General features: G+C 38.6%; 2 protein-coding genes across 2 annotated transcripts; one reads left to right on the forward strand and one right to left on the reverse strand.

The window, feature by feature from the left end:
• Positions 1 to 1,009: 1,009 nt before the first annotated feature.
• Positions 1,010 to 5,108, reverse strand: bbs12 (Bardet-Biedl syndrome 12). The gene is made up of 2 exons (XM_022189721.2): positions 5,042 to 5,108; positions 1,010 to 3,036 (listed from the first exon to the last, which is right to left on the reverse strand). The coding sequence occupies exon 2, from the start codon at positions 3,022 to 3,024 to the stop codon at positions 1,159 to 1,161; it is 1,866 nt and encodes a 621-aa protein (XP_022045413.2). The 5' UTR covers positions 3,025 to 3,036; positions 5,042 to 5,108; the 3' UTR covers positions 1,010 to 1,158.
• Positions 5,109 to 5,256: 148 nt separating this feature from the next.
• Positions 5,257 to 7,907, forward strand: cetn4 (centrin 4). Its single transcript, XM_022189720.2, has 5 exons — positions 5,257 to 5,354; positions 5,611 to 5,766; positions 5,888 to 6,016; positions 6,675 to 6,812; positions 7,627 to 7,907. The coding sequence occupies exons 1-5, from the start codon at positions 5,352 to 5,354 to the stop codon at positions 7,714 to 7,716; spliced, it is 516 nt and encodes a 171-aa protein (XP_022045412.1). The 5' UTR covers positions 5,257 to 5,351; the 3' UTR covers positions 7,717 to 7,907.
• The last annotated feature ends 9,799 nt before the right edge of the window (positions 7,908 to 17,706 follow it).

Here is a 17,706-nt window from a genome sequence, read left to right on the forward strand (position 1 = left end):
AGTCAAGATGGTTATGGCTCCGCTGCAAAACCCAAGCAGCACCTTTATTTCACCCAACTATTTTTAGAATGTGACAAGAAGCGCCCTCTCTGATCACACAGGAAATGGAAGGTCTCACGTGTCACTGCAACCAACACCTCTGAAACACAATATGCACGGGAAGGAAAGTGCTGAACGCAACCTTTAGTTACGTGTGAACCGTCGCTGTTGAAGGGTTAATTTTTCCAAGTAGTCATTCTTGGTGTTGAACAGGCTAAAGAAAGGTATACAGGACAAACCAAATATATAAATCCGGTGCTGAGGAGTGCATGGCTTGGTAAAATTCATGTGACCTTTCAATGACCACGTAGGAGGAAATACTAGCAAATGATTTCTAGAAGTCAAATAACTGAAACAACTTCCTGAAGCTGGACAATTATTTAAAAGGACAGGAGCTAATGAGACTTAACCAAAAACATTTACTCTGCCTGGAGGCATTCCTTCTCCATGAAACATCCCCCAATATGACAGAGACAGTCATAAAACCACCACCGTTGGCATGGAAGCAGTCTGAGAGTCCACTGTGAACCCTGCTGTCCAAACCGTAGACACTAATGACCCAAAGGCAAATACCATTAAGGAAGTGTACCAAGACTATGAGACATACTGACACAACAGAATACCTCTTATGCTCAACGACAGCAAAAATCTAATTGCGGTTTTGGACCTGCAGTAGTTGTTTTCTCTGCCCAAACTGTGCACAAGGTGAGCGTGAGGTTAATGTCATACGAGTCAGGGTTGGTTTATGGTTAAAATAAATGGACATTTTAAGAAATTTTTCATGGGAACTGTGCACCTTCAAGACAAAAATCACAAGTTAATAAACAAAATAGATGTTAAAAATTTTTTAAAAGCTTTCTCTGAAGGTTTTTTAAGGCACTAGTCTCATGTGTTGCATCTTAACAATGCATATGTCTCCCCCATGTGGTAGAAACTAGGTAGCATAGTACTCAAATGAAGACAAGCAAACTCAGAAAATAAAAAGACTTTATTGTACTTTGTACAAATTATATACAAAAAAAAATTCCAAAAAAGAGTCACAGTCAAAATAAACATTTTCTCCTATCAGTAATTAAAGTTGTGTACAGTCAAGTAGGTCTTAGAGATGATGCCTAAAGATCATAACAGGGTCACATTTTCCAGTGCAGCATCAGTTTTTTGGCCCACACCTGTGATGACCTCTGCATCAGTCTGTAAAACCAGGAAAACGAGATCTAAGGCCTTCCTCCATGCTTCTTGCTTTACGCTCAGATTATCATAAATTTCCACTGCTTCGACAGGTTTCATTTCTGAGAAAACTGCACTATCCTCTCCGTCATCCTCCAAGAAAAGCTGTGAGAAGTTTTCAGAAATACCTAAATGTTTGTTACAGTTCTGCAGTTGTCGGCTCAGCACCATCCTGGCTTTGACTTTTGAAAACCTCCCTGTGTTAACCATTACAGTGGATATGTAATCTATTAAACCTTCTGCCATTAGGTGCAACACTACACCCCTGTAGTGGTTAGCTGCCGTCCCTCTTGTGGTTTGTTGGCTGTGATTCGTCTCTCTGCTGCACTCCACTAGTTGTTTTAGGTGATGAATACAAAGCATTTCTGTCCGTCCAGCACCAGGTAGAAGGGCTCTGTCTTTCAGCGCATGGTGTAAACGATACGCACAGGCCCAAAACTGATCCTCCAGCGCCTGCAGCTTGCCGTGTACGCAGCTTGTAAGGACCACCGTCACCAGTTCGCTGCTCATACCGGCGGAAACATTCACAGCTGTTGCAGATTTGCTGTCATGGCTGCCGAGGTCCCTCCATATCTTCACCCCCGCCCCGCTGCCAACACAGTGTTTACTCAACTGCGTGGCATAAGTCACCGGAATGGCTCCAGTTGAATCTGCAAAAGTCTTCAAAACTGAAACCTTCACTTTCTCCACCACAAGTACATGATGTGTACAACAGCGCTGGATCACTTTCTCACTAGCAAGCCCACTGACTAGTATCAGCTTCACTTCCAGATTTAACAGAAGTCCAACTACCTTTGCCAACCATTCATCCTCTCTGCTCGAAGCTGACAACTGGTCACTCACACGCTGTACACCTTTCAGCCTTTTAAAGCCAAGGTGTCGATAGGTGTCTGATAAATCTCCATTGATGAGAACAACCTTCAGGTGTTGTTCATTTAAGTGATGGGCAACCAGAGTTTGTTCAGCAGAGAGAAGAACAACACAGCCTGGAACAACGCAAGCATGCTGCTCTGGTAAACCAGGCAACACACATGTGACCACTTTAGATATGTCAAACATGAACTGACTGGTGTCTTGCTGATTTGTTTTTAAGAGCCTCTGAAAAGCTTCGACTACTAGTGTCATTGTGTCGTCACAACCGTGGCTCAATCCCTCAGCAATGTGTGTAATGTCAGGAAGCTGAGGTTGAGGCTTGGTCTCACAAAAATGCCTGCTGAGCTTTATTTTTCTCTGTTCACTGATGTTTAGAGTCTTGTGATTAACGTTTGATACCCGTGAGGCATTCGTGGTTAGTTTCTCTGCCAGCTGAAGTTGTAAACCACTGGATGTCGCAGTGTCTCTCTTCACAGCAAGACCCTCAGTTGAAATGGTGCATTTCCTGCAGACATCCATGCATACATCCATCCCTTCAGACATAGCCGAGATTATGTGTGCCACTGAAATTCCTCTCTGAAGACAGTCCAGGGCAGCACGGCTCCAAGCTCCAGCGAGAAACAGCAAGCATCCCGACCCTGTATGGTAGACGTTCTGGTGGGCTTGAATGGTCTCGTGAACTAGCTGACCGACTGCACAGGTCAACTCTAGGCTCTCAATAATACGAAAACACGAACACGCAAGAGCTGATTCCCCACACACGTCATCTTGGATGAACTTGTACTTTTTATTAGGACCCAAACAGGAATGTGAGACTCCTGCCAGCGCTGAGAGTTTTTGCAGTCCAACATGCTGTCGATGGTTTAGAATTGTACTTTCCAGCATTGTTTGAGGTGCCTAAATTGTAAAAGAAAAGTTTTGAGTTTGGTCACTTTTTATCAAGTAAAATCTCTACAAATATTTTCTTTCATTTTCGTAAAACTGATTAACATATTTGTGTAAAATCTTAATCACAGTAACGAACAATGGTTCCTCAAAGTCCCTACTGGACCTCAAATCTAAGCTGGCTATTCTCTGTTACACTTAATGTTTTACTTCAATATATTTCAGATGAAAATATTGCACTTACTCTACAGATGCTGACTTTATATACAAAAACGTGTGATCAAGACATGCACTGGTATATATTAAAAGATGCAACAGTAACTAAAGGTCGTAAAAGTAGCTCCACTCTGTCTAACTGCAACATTTTAAAGCTGCTTAAAACCTAAGACATTAATGGCACTAAAACTTCGTTTAGTTCCTTTCACACATGCACTCCTTTCGAATAATCTGTTGGCATCAGAGTTTTTCGGTTTCATGTCTAAAGTGAGCACTCTGGCCACTGTTCCAAAGCAGCTGCAACGGCAAAGTTTCCACATCACTTTCAACATGGCACAAGCCTGAAGTACGTGACACTACATTAACGGATAAGCTCACACAACGCTCACAACTGAAGTTTTGTGTGAGTGTGTTTTGGAGAGGCTTTTTCCACCTTTCAGCGACAATACTGTCTCAAAAAACATGAATGATAGCACAACAGATACAGTTTCCCTGACTAAGTCACAAAACACCTTTCTCATTTACTTCATGCTACAGTTTCACAGCTATTAACTTAAATGTACCACAAAAAAAACTTCTTTGCAATGAAAACTATAAATTGACCATACACTGAAACTGGATCAGAATCAAAGTCTTGCCAGAATCAGAATCACTGTATTCATCCCCAAAGGGAAATTCAGTAATGCCATGCATTTTACTTTAGAACACACAGCTCAGCTGCCACATTAGGAATTAGTTTGTCAGCTGCAGTTAAATCATTTGTTAAATAGCAGCTGTTCTCAGGTTGAATCCTTACTTCCCTCATAGCTATCGGGACATTGTTATTTTACTGTTAGAGAGTAGTAGTTTGTCATTATCAAGCATAGACAGTTAGAGAGTTTTCAGTGTTTAAGAAATCATGAATAAGCTAGGCTTGTCTCGGTGGACACTTTGTTAAGTCGTCCATGAGTTTAGATTCCCTCTTTTGTTTACTAGTGGAGTATTATGTGTTATACATCACTTAATGTACTGATCAGTCTCACGTGTATGACAAATAATGCACACATGATCTCCTTAAACAGTGTTCATTTTTGACAGTTTGGTCAATATTTGTGCAATACTTCTGTCACTGAAATGGGAAATGCTCTTTTACATTTATTTTTTTGCATTGTTATTTTTGTAATGTTGAATACATTTTTTAAAAATTTCCCCTATGTTTGTTGTCTGAAGGAAACAATGAGAAACAATGTCAACGTCATCTATGTTTGAATGACAAAATAATGTCAGTTAATGGATTAATGGAGCCAGCAATGTTGCATATCCCATGTCTGAAAATGATTGATGGCTCTGACAAAGTCCTTTCTGCATAATGAAAACTTCTGCTTTTGATATGTTGAGTACATCTACCTGATAATACTGATACACTCTTAGTTAAGTCAAATTTGAAATCCAGGACTATACTTGAATAAAGTGCATATTGTGTTGCTCCATTGCAACTTTGAATTACTGGTAAGTCTGGTTAAAAAAACTGAAGCAGCTGCACCTATATCTGTAATATTTTTATTTTGTATTTTAATTAACAGTGTGCAACACGGCAACCCCACAGGTGCAAACACATTGAGATAAAGCTCAAAAGACAGAGAGTCCAATAAGCCTGTTCATTTTAATAGCTTGCAAGCTAAGCTAACAGGCTAAAGATAAATCAACTTATAAATTCAGCCTCTCTGCAAGGACGCCAAAGTAAAGTAAAATGCAGAAATGTTTTCAAATGACAGGAAAGCTGCAACAAAACCTACAACTATCCACAAACTCAGAGTGTTACCTTAGTATAACATACGACGCGTGAATGATGCGATCCAACTTTTCAGCTTTCCTGGCTCATATTATTAAGTACTGCGCATGCGTTGTGTTTCCTGGTTGCTTGGCGACAAAAAAGTAGTTGAACGATTGGCTGACACGTATATAACCCGCCTATTTCTCTTTGTAATTGGCTAACATGTCCGCGTCACCGAGTTTTCATGGTTTCTATTGGCTACCTGTGACAGAAAATTTACAACCGTTGTTGTCTGCTTTGTTGACATCCGATCACCAAACACGACTGGGAAGTTTTACTGACTGAATCATTAATTTAAATGGTATATCTTTACTTTAATGTCTCGTTTGAAATCTTTGCTTGATCATCTTTAATGAAGTTGCGTGAATACCCGTTAAAATGCGTTTATTTTAGCCTGAAAACCTGTTTCTGTTTGGTCTCGTGTTGCAGCAAGCTAACTAGCATGATACTAACTCTTGGGTAACAAGCTAGACCAGGGGGTCTCTGTGCTAACCTGCTAATTGGGTCCAGTAGCTTCTGTAAAATAGCATTTCTGTCCTAATATTTCCTTTTTTCAGGCCTCGGCTTATCGGAAACCAGCAACCTCGGCTAGCCAAAAGAAAAAGCCACCTCCCAAAGTCGAACTGACTGAGGAGCAAAAGCAAGAAATTAAGGAGGCTTTTGACCTTTTTGACACAGACGGAACAGGAACCATAGACGTGAAAGAGCTAAAGGTTAGTTTCTGAATTAGTATGGCTTAGATTAAATATAATCCAGTGATTGCAAACTAACAAATACCGCGATTACTGTGACCCCACAGCAGCCTCAGCTTCCTTTGCCTGTCATTTGCTGCAGGTTGCCATGAGAGCTCTTGGGTTTGAGCCAAAGAAAGAAGAAATCAAGAAGATGGTTGCAGACATCGATAAAGAAGGCTCTGGAACTATTGACTTTGGAGACTTTCTCAATATAATGACACAGAAAATGGTGAGAAGCATCCAGGAAGCCTCCCACAAGTTCAAAGTAGTGCTTTCATACCAGAGAAAAACTGAGATGCTGTGAAAATCATATTAGTCACAGAAACTATTTTGCTCCAAGAATGTGATGTAGCTTCATCGTGGTCAACTGTATTATTGTTTATATGCAGCCCTAGATAATGCAGTGGATTTTAGTATAAAGTTAATAAAGTAATTAGGCAAGGCAATTTTATTTGTATTGCACATTTCATGTAACAGTGACAGCCCAATGTGCATTACAGTAAAGGCATATATACATTCAAAAACAAAATAAAAACAAATCGATAAAAGTTACATTAAAACAGATTAAAATACAGTTAAATAATTCAATTTCCATAAACACTAGAGAATAAAAAAGTTTTCAGTTTAGACTTAAAAATTGCCAAAGTTGAATTAATCATAATAATAGCTTAACATGCTTTTATTTTGGTTGCCAAAGAGTTACACAAACAGTGTGACATAAGTTAGTTATTACGAGCTAAATAGCACTGTAGACAACAACATAACACACAGAAAGTTCTAATATTTTCAAAATAAGCATTAAACATTTGAGCAAAGAAGAGCAGTGTGTTTTGAAGCGGTTTCTATAATGCTCTAATTGTTATGTGTGTCTTGGTCCATGCTAACAGGGTGAAAAGGACTCCAAGGAAGAGATAATGAAGGCTTTTCGGCTGTTCGATGATGACTGCACAGGGAAAATCTCATTCAAAAATCTCAAGAGAGTCGCCAAAGAGCTGGGTGAAAACCTCACAGATGATGAGCTGCAGGTATTGTGACCCTTGATTACCCCAGACTCTGTAGAATATAGGTTTGAGGATCCACCCTCATATCTTTGAATTTATCTTGAAAGAGATTTGTACTTTTTTGGTGCATTGATTGATTGATTTTTATTTTTCTCAAACAAGCACATGCATAAAAACAAACATTATATGTAATTGAAAAAAAAAAAAGGCACACTATGACAAAGTGCAAGTTCGAGAAGGGGCTAAAGGAAGCAAAGCTTATCAAGTTCAGCCCCCTCTTACACCATCATATAATTTCAAGATACATGATACATAATTCATAAATGCATTCATGTATGCATACTCATATCTCTTAGTAGGTGTGTATCCCTGCTGTTTCCTAACAGATTATCGGTAGACGACCACAAATACATTCTCAAAACATTGAATTTTTTATTGGATTTGTTACAGTGGTTTAATTAGGTTTACTTCCTCAAATTGCATTTGAAGTTTAATGATTGATACTGAGATAATGCTGTTGGGGTTGTATTCATAGGCAGGTTTTAGGTCGACATACTGAGCTGACAGTACGTCTTTGCCAAATTTGCAACTAACAAAGCACACGTTACATACATTAACTTCTCTTCTCTTCTGTCCCAGTTCCTCTGACGTTATGTTCTTACACGTGACATAAGTAGCCATTTACATTGCTGGTTTAGGGTTGGTTTTTTTGTGCGTGTGTGTGAGTAACTTCTGCAATGAGAGGCCATTTATGAGACACGGTGTCAGAGTTTTTCCAGTCGGTCGCTTCATTCGTCACCGTTTCTGTTTAATCGCATCATGTTTCTTATCCTTTTAGGAAATGATTGACGAAGCAGACCGCGACGGAGATGGCGAGGTGAACGAGCAGGAGTTCTTGCGGATCATGAAGAAGACCAACCTTTACTGAAACCTCCGAGTGCATTTCAGTCAGAACTGGGACCTTTCCAGATTCATGTTTGATCCTGTCGGTTTATACAGTAGCTTTGCTTTTTATTGGGCTTTGGCTGTGTAGTTCCTTTTGTAAATAAGTATTTTAACATTCTGTATCTTTGCACAGATTTTTCTACAATGGAAGACAAATAAATATATTTCATCATAGCCTATTTGTCTGTCATTACTTTTACATAAACCTTAAAAATGTCATTTAAATTACATAGAATTAGTGAATGTTAAAATTGCAGGAGTAACGCTTCACCGAAAATCGGTGTTTCACTTTTTTTCTTCAAACCGTGAGCTGTTTGTGTGCAGAAACAGAGACACTATGGTTTTGAAAATGTTTGAAGGTATTTTCAGTACAGTGCGAACGCTGCAGTGCATCCTGCAAAGCTCAACATGCCAATAACAGTCCACCAGACAGTGAAAGTCATATGACTAAGCCGCTGTTGACTAACATGCATTATGTTACTGTAGACAGAAATGACAAGTATGAAGTTGAGATGAGTAACTCAATAAGAGTCACTCTCACTTCATGCTTTGTTACTGAACCATCTACAGACAACAGCGCGTTTTATTTAAATACTCTGATCATCTTATAGGAAAGATGCCACTGGTGATTAATTGTAATATACAGCGGAAGTCTGGTTTTGGCCAAAACACAGAACCTTGTTAAAATAAACAGGATACTGTAGTGACGTGTTTTTCCGAACAGTCAGACCGCCGTCTATTATTTTGAGGATGCTTGCCACTGATTGTGAAAGTTGTGATAACCTGCTCGAGACAGCGAGAGAACATCAGGTGGAAAATGTGAAAAGTTTTCTCCCAAGAGAGGAGTTTTTTTTTTTGCTAAAAATATTCCACATAAGAAATGTCTGAAAGAACTTTGACCTGCTTGTTCCTCCAGGTTTTGATCGTTGATATAATAATATATTTAATTCTTCTCACTTTGTGCTACATTAAAATGCCAGAATGTGGAATTTCTCTAGAGTCCTTTAAATTTGTTCAGCTGTTGAGCTGAAACTTGGAAATGATAAAGATGAGCCAAATCAAAAGGCCGGCATTTCAGAGGTTCGCCTCATGTGAACCCCTTCTGACTCAAATCCGTCCACCTTCTTGGAGTTCAAAGCACAGCAGACACCAGGTGAGAGCTGAAATACAGAACCGAAGCTCACTCTGAGTGGACGCAAACAGTTAAATATGGCCATCATGAATTATGTCCTGATGGTATAGATGCTTTATTTATCCCCATGTGGAAATTTAAAGATGGAATGGAGGACTGCTCTTCTTTAACAGGTTCACGATTCTTGTTGTTAAATAAATACCTCTTTATTCAGTGTACCAGCAATAACACCACAAAGAAACACTCTGACTACGGCTTACATCTAACATTTCGATTTTGGTTCAACATCTCAATTGTTTCAAAGTTGTTATCTTAATTAGGAATGATTTTCTTTTGGTAAACTTTATTCAGAATAAATGACTGACAACTTTTGCCTCCATGAAGAATTCAACAGTTTCAAGGATATTCTTCTAAAAAGATTTACTCAAGAAGCAAACAAAATCAAAACAGTAATGGCTCTACTGTCAATGTCTTTCAGGATACTGTGGGATCAAAAACCTTTATTGTAATTTTATACGTAAACCACAAATGAGAAGCCCTGCTTTGACCCTTTGGGTCAGTTGGTGCAACTGACTGACTGAAAATTGGAGTTCGTTCAGGCACCAGTTTCACAAAGACAGACTTTGACTGAGAATTAGATAAAACAAACAGACAGACCTCGAAATCCATCTGTGGCACAAAGCAGCTTCATTACTGATCATCTCCAGTAGGATTACGATATCATGAATTGTGGGTAAATTAAGACTTTTTTCAACAAAAACATGCACCTCCTTTCAGATTTAACAGCCAGAGATATTTCTTTTTGGGAAAATGCATTCAAAATAATACAGTACTGTGACTCGAAAATCTTTTCCTCTCTTTGCTTGCTTCATACTTTAATCTGCATTTTTGTTGTTTTCTAATCAGGTGGTGCCACTGAATGTTACCATGGAAACACAGGTCTTCGATTGGAGGAAGTCCAGCAGTCGGTTTCTCCCAGACACTGTGGACTGCTCTACTATGTCAAACTACGCTAAAATTTGGTCTTCTAGTATAATACAAGCTGTACAGATTCACAAACACAAACTTTTTGTTTCAAGCCTAAAAACAAACCACCTGACCTTCAGGCTAACTTTGTTAACGCTCAGCGGCACCACCCGACAAAGAAATGGAGAAAACAAGGCTCAGAGTTCAGACTTCTGATAATATTGTCGAGCGAGTGATGAGAACTGTTGACCGCTGAGTTCTCCCGGGGGTTTGAGCAGTTTGATGCAGATGGTACCCATAAATTCATAGCAAATTAGTCAGATAGCAAAGTGCTAAACAACTATGTGGAACAACTTAATTCAATGTCCAACTGAAGTTTGATTATTAACCAGATCTAAGCTGTAGTCAAAGTCTAACTTTGTGTAACTGACCCCAAACCTGAGATTTTTGTGAGACATGTAACCTAGATTGGCTGTTAAATGCAATCCAACTTTGAATTCAAACATGTTTCTATGTCTTCAACCGCCACGAAGTTTGAAGAGCAAAGTCAAGTGCATCCACTCAAAAATCACAGCCAGTCTAATGGCTTTATTAGCGACACCGGAGGCGGCGGGTGCTTTCACACAAGGAGCAACCTACTTTGGAAGAGTAGGTGTTGTTCAAACGGTGGATGTCTGGTTTTACAGCGAAACTTTCCAATTGGAGCCTGATGTTTTTGTACAGTGGCGGTTCCACGGCCTTTAATATGTTCACGGCCCCTCAGCTGAGTGTTATTCCCCTTCTGTGGTTTAACAGCATTCTCATGACACGTCCTGCTCAGTACTCCCACTGCGCCGCTTCATGTTGCCGTTTTCCCAGAAAATGATCAATTTCCAAAACAAGTGAGCGCAGCGAGTCTGGTTGTTGATGGTAAAAAGACGGTTAGATTATTAACCCTTAAAGGTCAACAATGTGTCACCATTATGTAGGCAAGCTATTTCACGAGCCCCTTTGAGTAAGACGAGTTGCAGACAAACTAATAACCGTCATTGTGCCTCGAAGAAGCAAAGAGTGATGCATCAGTGGTATGTCTGCTTTTTATGTATGTTAATATATGTATATAGATTTATAGAATTTCTAGATAATTAGACATTCCGTCTTTTAAACTTGACAGTGTGATCTAACATTTCTAAAATTTCCATTTGAGGTCATTGCTGTTCTGCGTTATCTGAAGATCTAATCAGTTGTTCCCACATTTCCTACAACTGCCTTGCAATGACACATTGAAGTAATTTGAATTTTATGCATTTTTTATGTGCCAAAAATCTTTAGAACCACAGATAAAGCCAGAATGACAGGCGTTGCTTTCAGTATCAAGTCTTTGCCTCGTATTTGTTTAATCCTTGTGTCTATAAGCCTTTTACTCTGATGCGTTACTGAGTTACTGGTCGACACCTAGCTGAGTTACATGCGACACATTCTGACCTGTACAGGGAGAAGTGTTTCCATTCCTCAACCAATCACCTTTAAATGGTAGTCAGGTGTGCACAGCAGTGGAAAAGAAAGTTTGGTCGAGTGGGTTCAGCTGCCTTGCATCACTATCGTATCTCCACTAAGAAACGTCCTTTCAGTTTTGGTACTAGAAGCCACATTTGATGATATATATAAGGAACCCGATGACAAAATAGCTATTATGCTGTTTAAAATATGCTGTATTTAAAACCTGTTCAGCTATTTGTAATGTTGTCGATTGTCTTACTACCTGTCAAACCACTACATATTTTGAAATGTCTAAATGCTGTATATTGAATTTTAAAACATTTAGCATTCTACAGATTTTAAAATGAGAAGTGTTTTTATAATACTGTACAGCAAGCTTTTAGAGTTTATACTAAACTTAATGTTAATGTGGTTACTAACCTGCCTGTTCTGTTTTTTTGTTTTGTTTGTTGTTGTATGTCAACTGCTGAATATTTGAAATTCCCTCAGGATTAAAAAAGTATCCATCTATGTATCTAATTCAGGAGTTTAAATGTAAATAAAAGGCAGAAGTTGTGGACACAATAGCTCAGATTCTTTGTGCGGATCTGGATTTCAATTATTGGTTTTCTGCTTCAGTGTAAACAGTCTTTCTATTCTTTAATTCACTTTATTTAGGGAAACAGCTGAAGTTACTGAATGTCAGTCCTCTCCTGAGTAAATTATTGTGCATTTAACAGTTAATTTCCACTTGATAGTCATCCACAGAGCAACTTCATTCATTAATTAGAAAAAAATAAATTCCTGTCATTATTTAACACAGATGAAAGTTTATTTTTTAATAATCCAGAAAAAAAGAGGGAAAAAATGTTTTTAATTAAAGAATCGAGTCAAAAATGGATCATTTCAGATCATTTCCAGCAGCCCTCATGAGATGGTGTTTAATTTCAGCCATTATTTAGTTGGTCGGCTGCCGACATGTTATTGCTTTGCAAAATTTGCAGACTTGAAATTTCAAGTGATTATTTCTGACAAAAGCGAACCAGCTAAATAAGCAGGTTGTGTGCTCAAGTGACTTCTTTTTATAATGTGTGATCAGACCTAATAAACCAGTGCAACAAGATTAAACTTTATTTAGATAAGGAAACTGTGGGCGAGGTCACACCCAGATGGCAAATTAAATATGAGCTATTATTCCTCTGAGGAGTTTTATCAGATCGGGTGGGTAAGTCACTGAACAATAACAGACATCACTTCATCAGCGTGGTTGCAATCAATTATACATTCATGTCGTATTTGGAAAGACTAAATCATGAAGAAAATTAAAGTAGCTTCTTCAACGGGTAGTCATGCCTTTTGGAATGAAATCATCACCTTTACAACCTCCAAGAAACAATCACACTGCATAAATAAAGGTGATTCAGCAGCATTTAACTGCAGAGTCAACCGTTTTTATCTTAATTGTGTTTATTCAAGTTGGTTTTTAATAATGTCAAAAGGAGCTGGATGCTACGTTTTGATTTTAAACTGCTAGTTAGATCTTTGTATTCCATAACGACGGCTGTGAAAAACTAAGCAATCATCACAAACAAGCCGTGTCATCCCTCCTGTCATACCGGTGAACAGGACCAAGAGAGGCGATCCCCCACCCACGTCCTCTGTGCTCTTCCTGTACACTTACGGTAATATCGAGCACGCTCGCTTTTCTCAGTCTCACACAATCACCTTCATGTGTCCTTGCATCTCTGTAAATACTGCTAAAATAACACAGGATTCTTACAGTTTGGTACAAGGAGTATGATTTTGTTCAAAAGTAGGCAGTTATTTGCAAAATACCGTCATGTGTACAGCTGCTGCATGCAGAGTTTCAGCTTCGCGCCCACTTGCTCCGCAACCTGGAAATGCAAACTGTTGACAAAGGGGAGACCGCAGGTGGAAATCATACTACTGTGAGGGGGAGTAGGAAGTAAACTACATTATTAAGATGAAGTAAACAAATCTGCATGGCAGTGAAATAGTTTAAAACACAAACTCTTAGGTTGATCATGGTGAGTTCATGTACTTGAAAGTACTGAATTTTCATTTAAATCAAACTGTCAGATAAGAAACATGACTAATGTTTCTGTTCACTCACCCACACACACGCCACAAATGGACAAATTTCACAGCAACGCTGCACTTGGCAAATTTTTTTAAACATATTTTATTTAAATCAATCTGTGCAAAGGCAAAGTAGTGACAACAAAAAAACAAAACAAACACAAACAAAAACTGACATAAGTACAGTATGACCAAGTGAGAACATCAAGTCAAAACAAAACAACATGATGATGAGCAACAACTGTGGCTGAGACATCTGCACTGATAGCAGACGCTACGTAATAGTGAAATACTGTACAGTGGAAAGCTAAATGACAAGTATGGAGTTAAATTGTTCTGCAGGAGAAAGAAAAATTAAATATTGTTCATTATAAACAAGGAAAGCTGCAGGTGAGAAGTGTTGCTCGGTTTAAAAGCCTACTGCAGACAAACATGGAAGCAAAAGATCTGATGAGGACCTTCAGTGAACAGACTTAAAGAAGACATTCAGGATAACAACTACACAGCAGCTGGTGTTTGAATCAAGGCTTTTTGTCCTCTCTCCTGTCTCTATTCACTATCACTCTTAAAAAAAAAAAAAAGGAAAAAATGATGTTTCAAAAATTAAAAATGATCTCCTGAAGCCTGTTTTTTGTAGTTCCACCTGCCTGCAGCTGTCAGATCACATAGCTCTTCTTTCTCCTTTGCTTTTATTGGTCTTTTTTAATCATTTTGAGTAAAATAATGACTTAAGGAAAAAAGCATACTACAGTTTGGTAACTCACACTAATATGATGCATGACGATTTTTTTATTTAACCAGGTAAAAGACCCATTGAGATCGAGACCTCTTTCACAAGGGTGACCTGGCCAAGAGAGGCAGCAGCAAACGTCCAAGTAAAGAAAACAGACAGATAACAACAAACATTAAAATATTAAATACAAGTAATTAGATACATAAAATACAGGAGTCATATTTACAATAGCAATGTAAGAACACAGGCACTGTTCAAAGGATTTACGTTGACAATACCTTAAAATAGAGTTGAAAGCCTCCAATGAAACAAATTTTGACAACTTCAATTTCCAAGCAGAGGGAGCAGAGTAACAAAGCTTTTTTTTTTTACCCATTTCAGTTCGAACACAATGAACAGAGAGATGTAAAATGTCATAAGATCTTAGGGCATAACAGCTTCTAGTTCTCTGAAGAAGGGTGCATAAATAAGTGGGACCCATGCCAAGAAGTGCTCTGTAAACCAGAGTCATCCAGTGTGTATATCGTCTCACGTTCAAGGAAGGCATGCCAGCTTTAGCGTACAATTCACAGTGGTGGGTGAGGCGGCTACAGCCAGTGACAAACCTCAGAGCACAGTGGTAGACCGGAGTCAAGGACTGTAGGCAGCTGGTTGAATCACACATATACACAACATCACCATCATCAAGTATCGGCAGAAAAGTAGCTGACATCAGAAGCTTCCGAGCTCTGAGGGAAAAACAAGACTTGTTTCTATAGTAGTAACCGAGCTTCACCTTTAATTTAGAGATCAAGTTTTTGATATGGACTTTAAAGGAAAGGTCCTCATCAATAGTTAATCCCAGGTACTTGTAGCTGGTGACCAACTCTAAAAGTTTACAGTGGGCAGTTCTAATTGTGGGGATACCTTCAGAGCGAACAGAAGAATTTGAAAAAAAAGCATCAGTTTGGATTTTTGTGCACTTAAAACCATTTTCAATTTCTCCGGACGAAACTGCACGGCATCAAAGGCAGACTGCAAGAATTCAAATGCCTGTGCAATTGTATGTGAACAGCAGTAAATTACAGAATCATCCGCATAAAGATATGAGACATTTGACAAGTTTGCACACAGATCATTAATGTAGACTGTAAACAGAATGGGTCCTAAGACTGAGCCTTGAGGTACACCTTTTGTGACCTCAAGAAAGGTAGAACATGACAACTGCAAATCTGTGTCAGAATCACCGAGGGAAAGTAGTTAAAAATGAGCAATAACTGTAAACTCTCTCACTCAGTCTCATCATCGACAGCAAAAAGAGCAAATTCAAACTTCTCATTGTACGATGGAGACGTGTTCCTAACAATCTAACTTCTTTAAGTGGAGACAAAAATTTAAAACCAAGAGTTTTTTGTTTTTTTTACACTGTCTTTACAGCAGCTTGTGTTCCAGCCCCAGGCTTTTTGTCCACTCCTCTGTCTCTATTCACTGTCATTATGAAAAAAAAAGGTAAAAAATCATGTTGGAAAAAGTTAAGAAACAACCTCCTGGAGCCTATTTTTTGTAATTCCACCTGCCTGCAGCCATCAGATGCTGTAGCTCTCCTTTCTCTTTTTCTTTAAAGGTCCGTTGGAGGCACTTAGTAAATTAGTGGCTCAAAAAATAAGTGTTGTTTGGTAACTCACACTAATACTGGCCTTTTGTGAACACGATAATAGCAAATCTGTGACAAAATCAACATGGGATAGTAGATAAAAATAAGCAGAAACTAAACTCTCTCAGTCCATCTCACCGTCCACAGCAAAACTAGTAAATAATAACTTCTCATTGTACAATGGAGAAGTGTTCCTAACTGTAACTGCAAAAAGAATCTCATTTAGTCTTTATTCTTCAACCGGAAATTTAAAACCACTCTTTATTTTTACAATCCGTTTACTTCTAAAGTTAATAAAAACCTAAATGTTTACCTCAGTCGCAGTCCTAACTCTTCTTGTTTCTTTCTCAGAGAAAAATGGAGGGAAAACGCATACATTGTATTTGATAAAAGGTGCTGTAGAAACTAGAAACTAGAAACGGCATGTGAAAGGCTTGTTTCCCTATACAAGTTGGCAGTTTCGCTGCTTAAACGACTATCATCAAATCTCATCAGAAGGTTTCGTCTCACTTCATTTGTGCTTCATTGGTACTAAAATCAGTCGGACGAATAAAAATCAGCCCTAAAAGATTCACCTCGTGTTGTGCTTTTTCTCCACAGTTATTCTGTTCCGTGTTGCAGCGGTTGACACGAGAACATATTTGCCGTCGCTGGTTGACCTCCATCTGTCATCAGTCTGACGTTTGCCGCCTTTCTTCAAGTCACACTTTTTGCTGCGTTTAACACTCTGGCTGACCACAAAGAGCAACTCTCAATGTGTCACATGTCGTCACAGCACCAAAAGTGTCAGTACTGCAAAGTTTCACTGAATTTCATGGAAAAAAGCCTGAGCTGCTGAATGAACTGGGGGCAGAGGTGCCAACTGCTTATCTCTGCCAGTTTTTTGGTTGGTTGTGATGAGACAAATAGCTTCATTTGGCTGTTTAATAAGAACACAAGGTCAAGACTTTCAGTCAATATTGCTTAAAAAAATAGTTGAACTTCCTACAAATGGTTTGTAAGTTGTAACTAATTACTCCAGTAATGTTGAATTAAAGCAATTACAGGAACGCTAATAATAAGCAGTGTAAAAATTACAATGTAATTAAATTACAGCTACTAAATAAAGTTTTATGGAGGGTTGATATCAGTTCATTGTATGGAAGTGCAGCGTAGTTGGTAGCCGCTATAAAAAGAGGAGAAATGTGATCTCGGTTAATCTAAAGTAGCCTTACTTAAAGTTTGTGTGTTGCTGGCTGATGTGACACATTTTCGACACAGGTACACATCTGTTTAGAGTTGGGAGGTTTGTAACCACAGCTTGAAGTTCAGGCTTAGGGAGAATCGTGTGCTATCTCCATTAATTAGTCCATTTCTAGGAATGTCTTTTTTCCATTTTTATATAAAAAAAAATGCAACACGAGGCTGCAGATGAGTTATTTAGCGTCGTCATTCAACAACACAGTAACAGAAAGCTTTACTTCTGCTGCTAAAAAGTAACGCTGTTAAGACTAAGGTGTCATTAGTAATTCTTCACTTTTAAAGTGGCTTGCCAAACACTGCTGATTAATGATTGTCTACCGTTGTGAGTAGGAGTGTGGTGATAAGGTAGTATTGACCTCAACTGTAATACTTATATGAAACACCATGATTATGATAATATTGTAAATACTCCAGCAGCAGTAACCATGAGGTTAACACTAACATGGAGTTGGTGGTCATATTGTACCTTCACAATGGTTGTCATCTGCCATTTAACACAAAATTAAAAATACACAGTAATTAGCTAGAAAGCTAGTACCAAAGTGTGAGGCTACTACTGCCACACAACATATCAGATTACAGAGACGGCAGGCAATGGTTAGACACCAACGACACAAAAGAGCAAAATTTTTAAAACATACACACTCCCGTTCAAAAGTTTGGGGTCACCCAGACAATTTCATGTTTTCCATGAAAACTCACACTTTTA

The sequence above is a fragment of the Acanthochromis polyacanthus genome, chromosome 10, assembly GCF_021347895.1.
Source record: "Acanthochromis polyacanthus isolate Apoly-LR-REF ecotype Palm Island chromosome 10, KAUST_Apoly_ChrSc, whole genome shotgun sequence".
Classification (NCBI taxonomy): domain Eukaryota; kingdom Metazoa; phylum Chordata; class Actinopteri; family Pomacentridae; genus Acanthochromis; species Acanthochromis polyacanthus.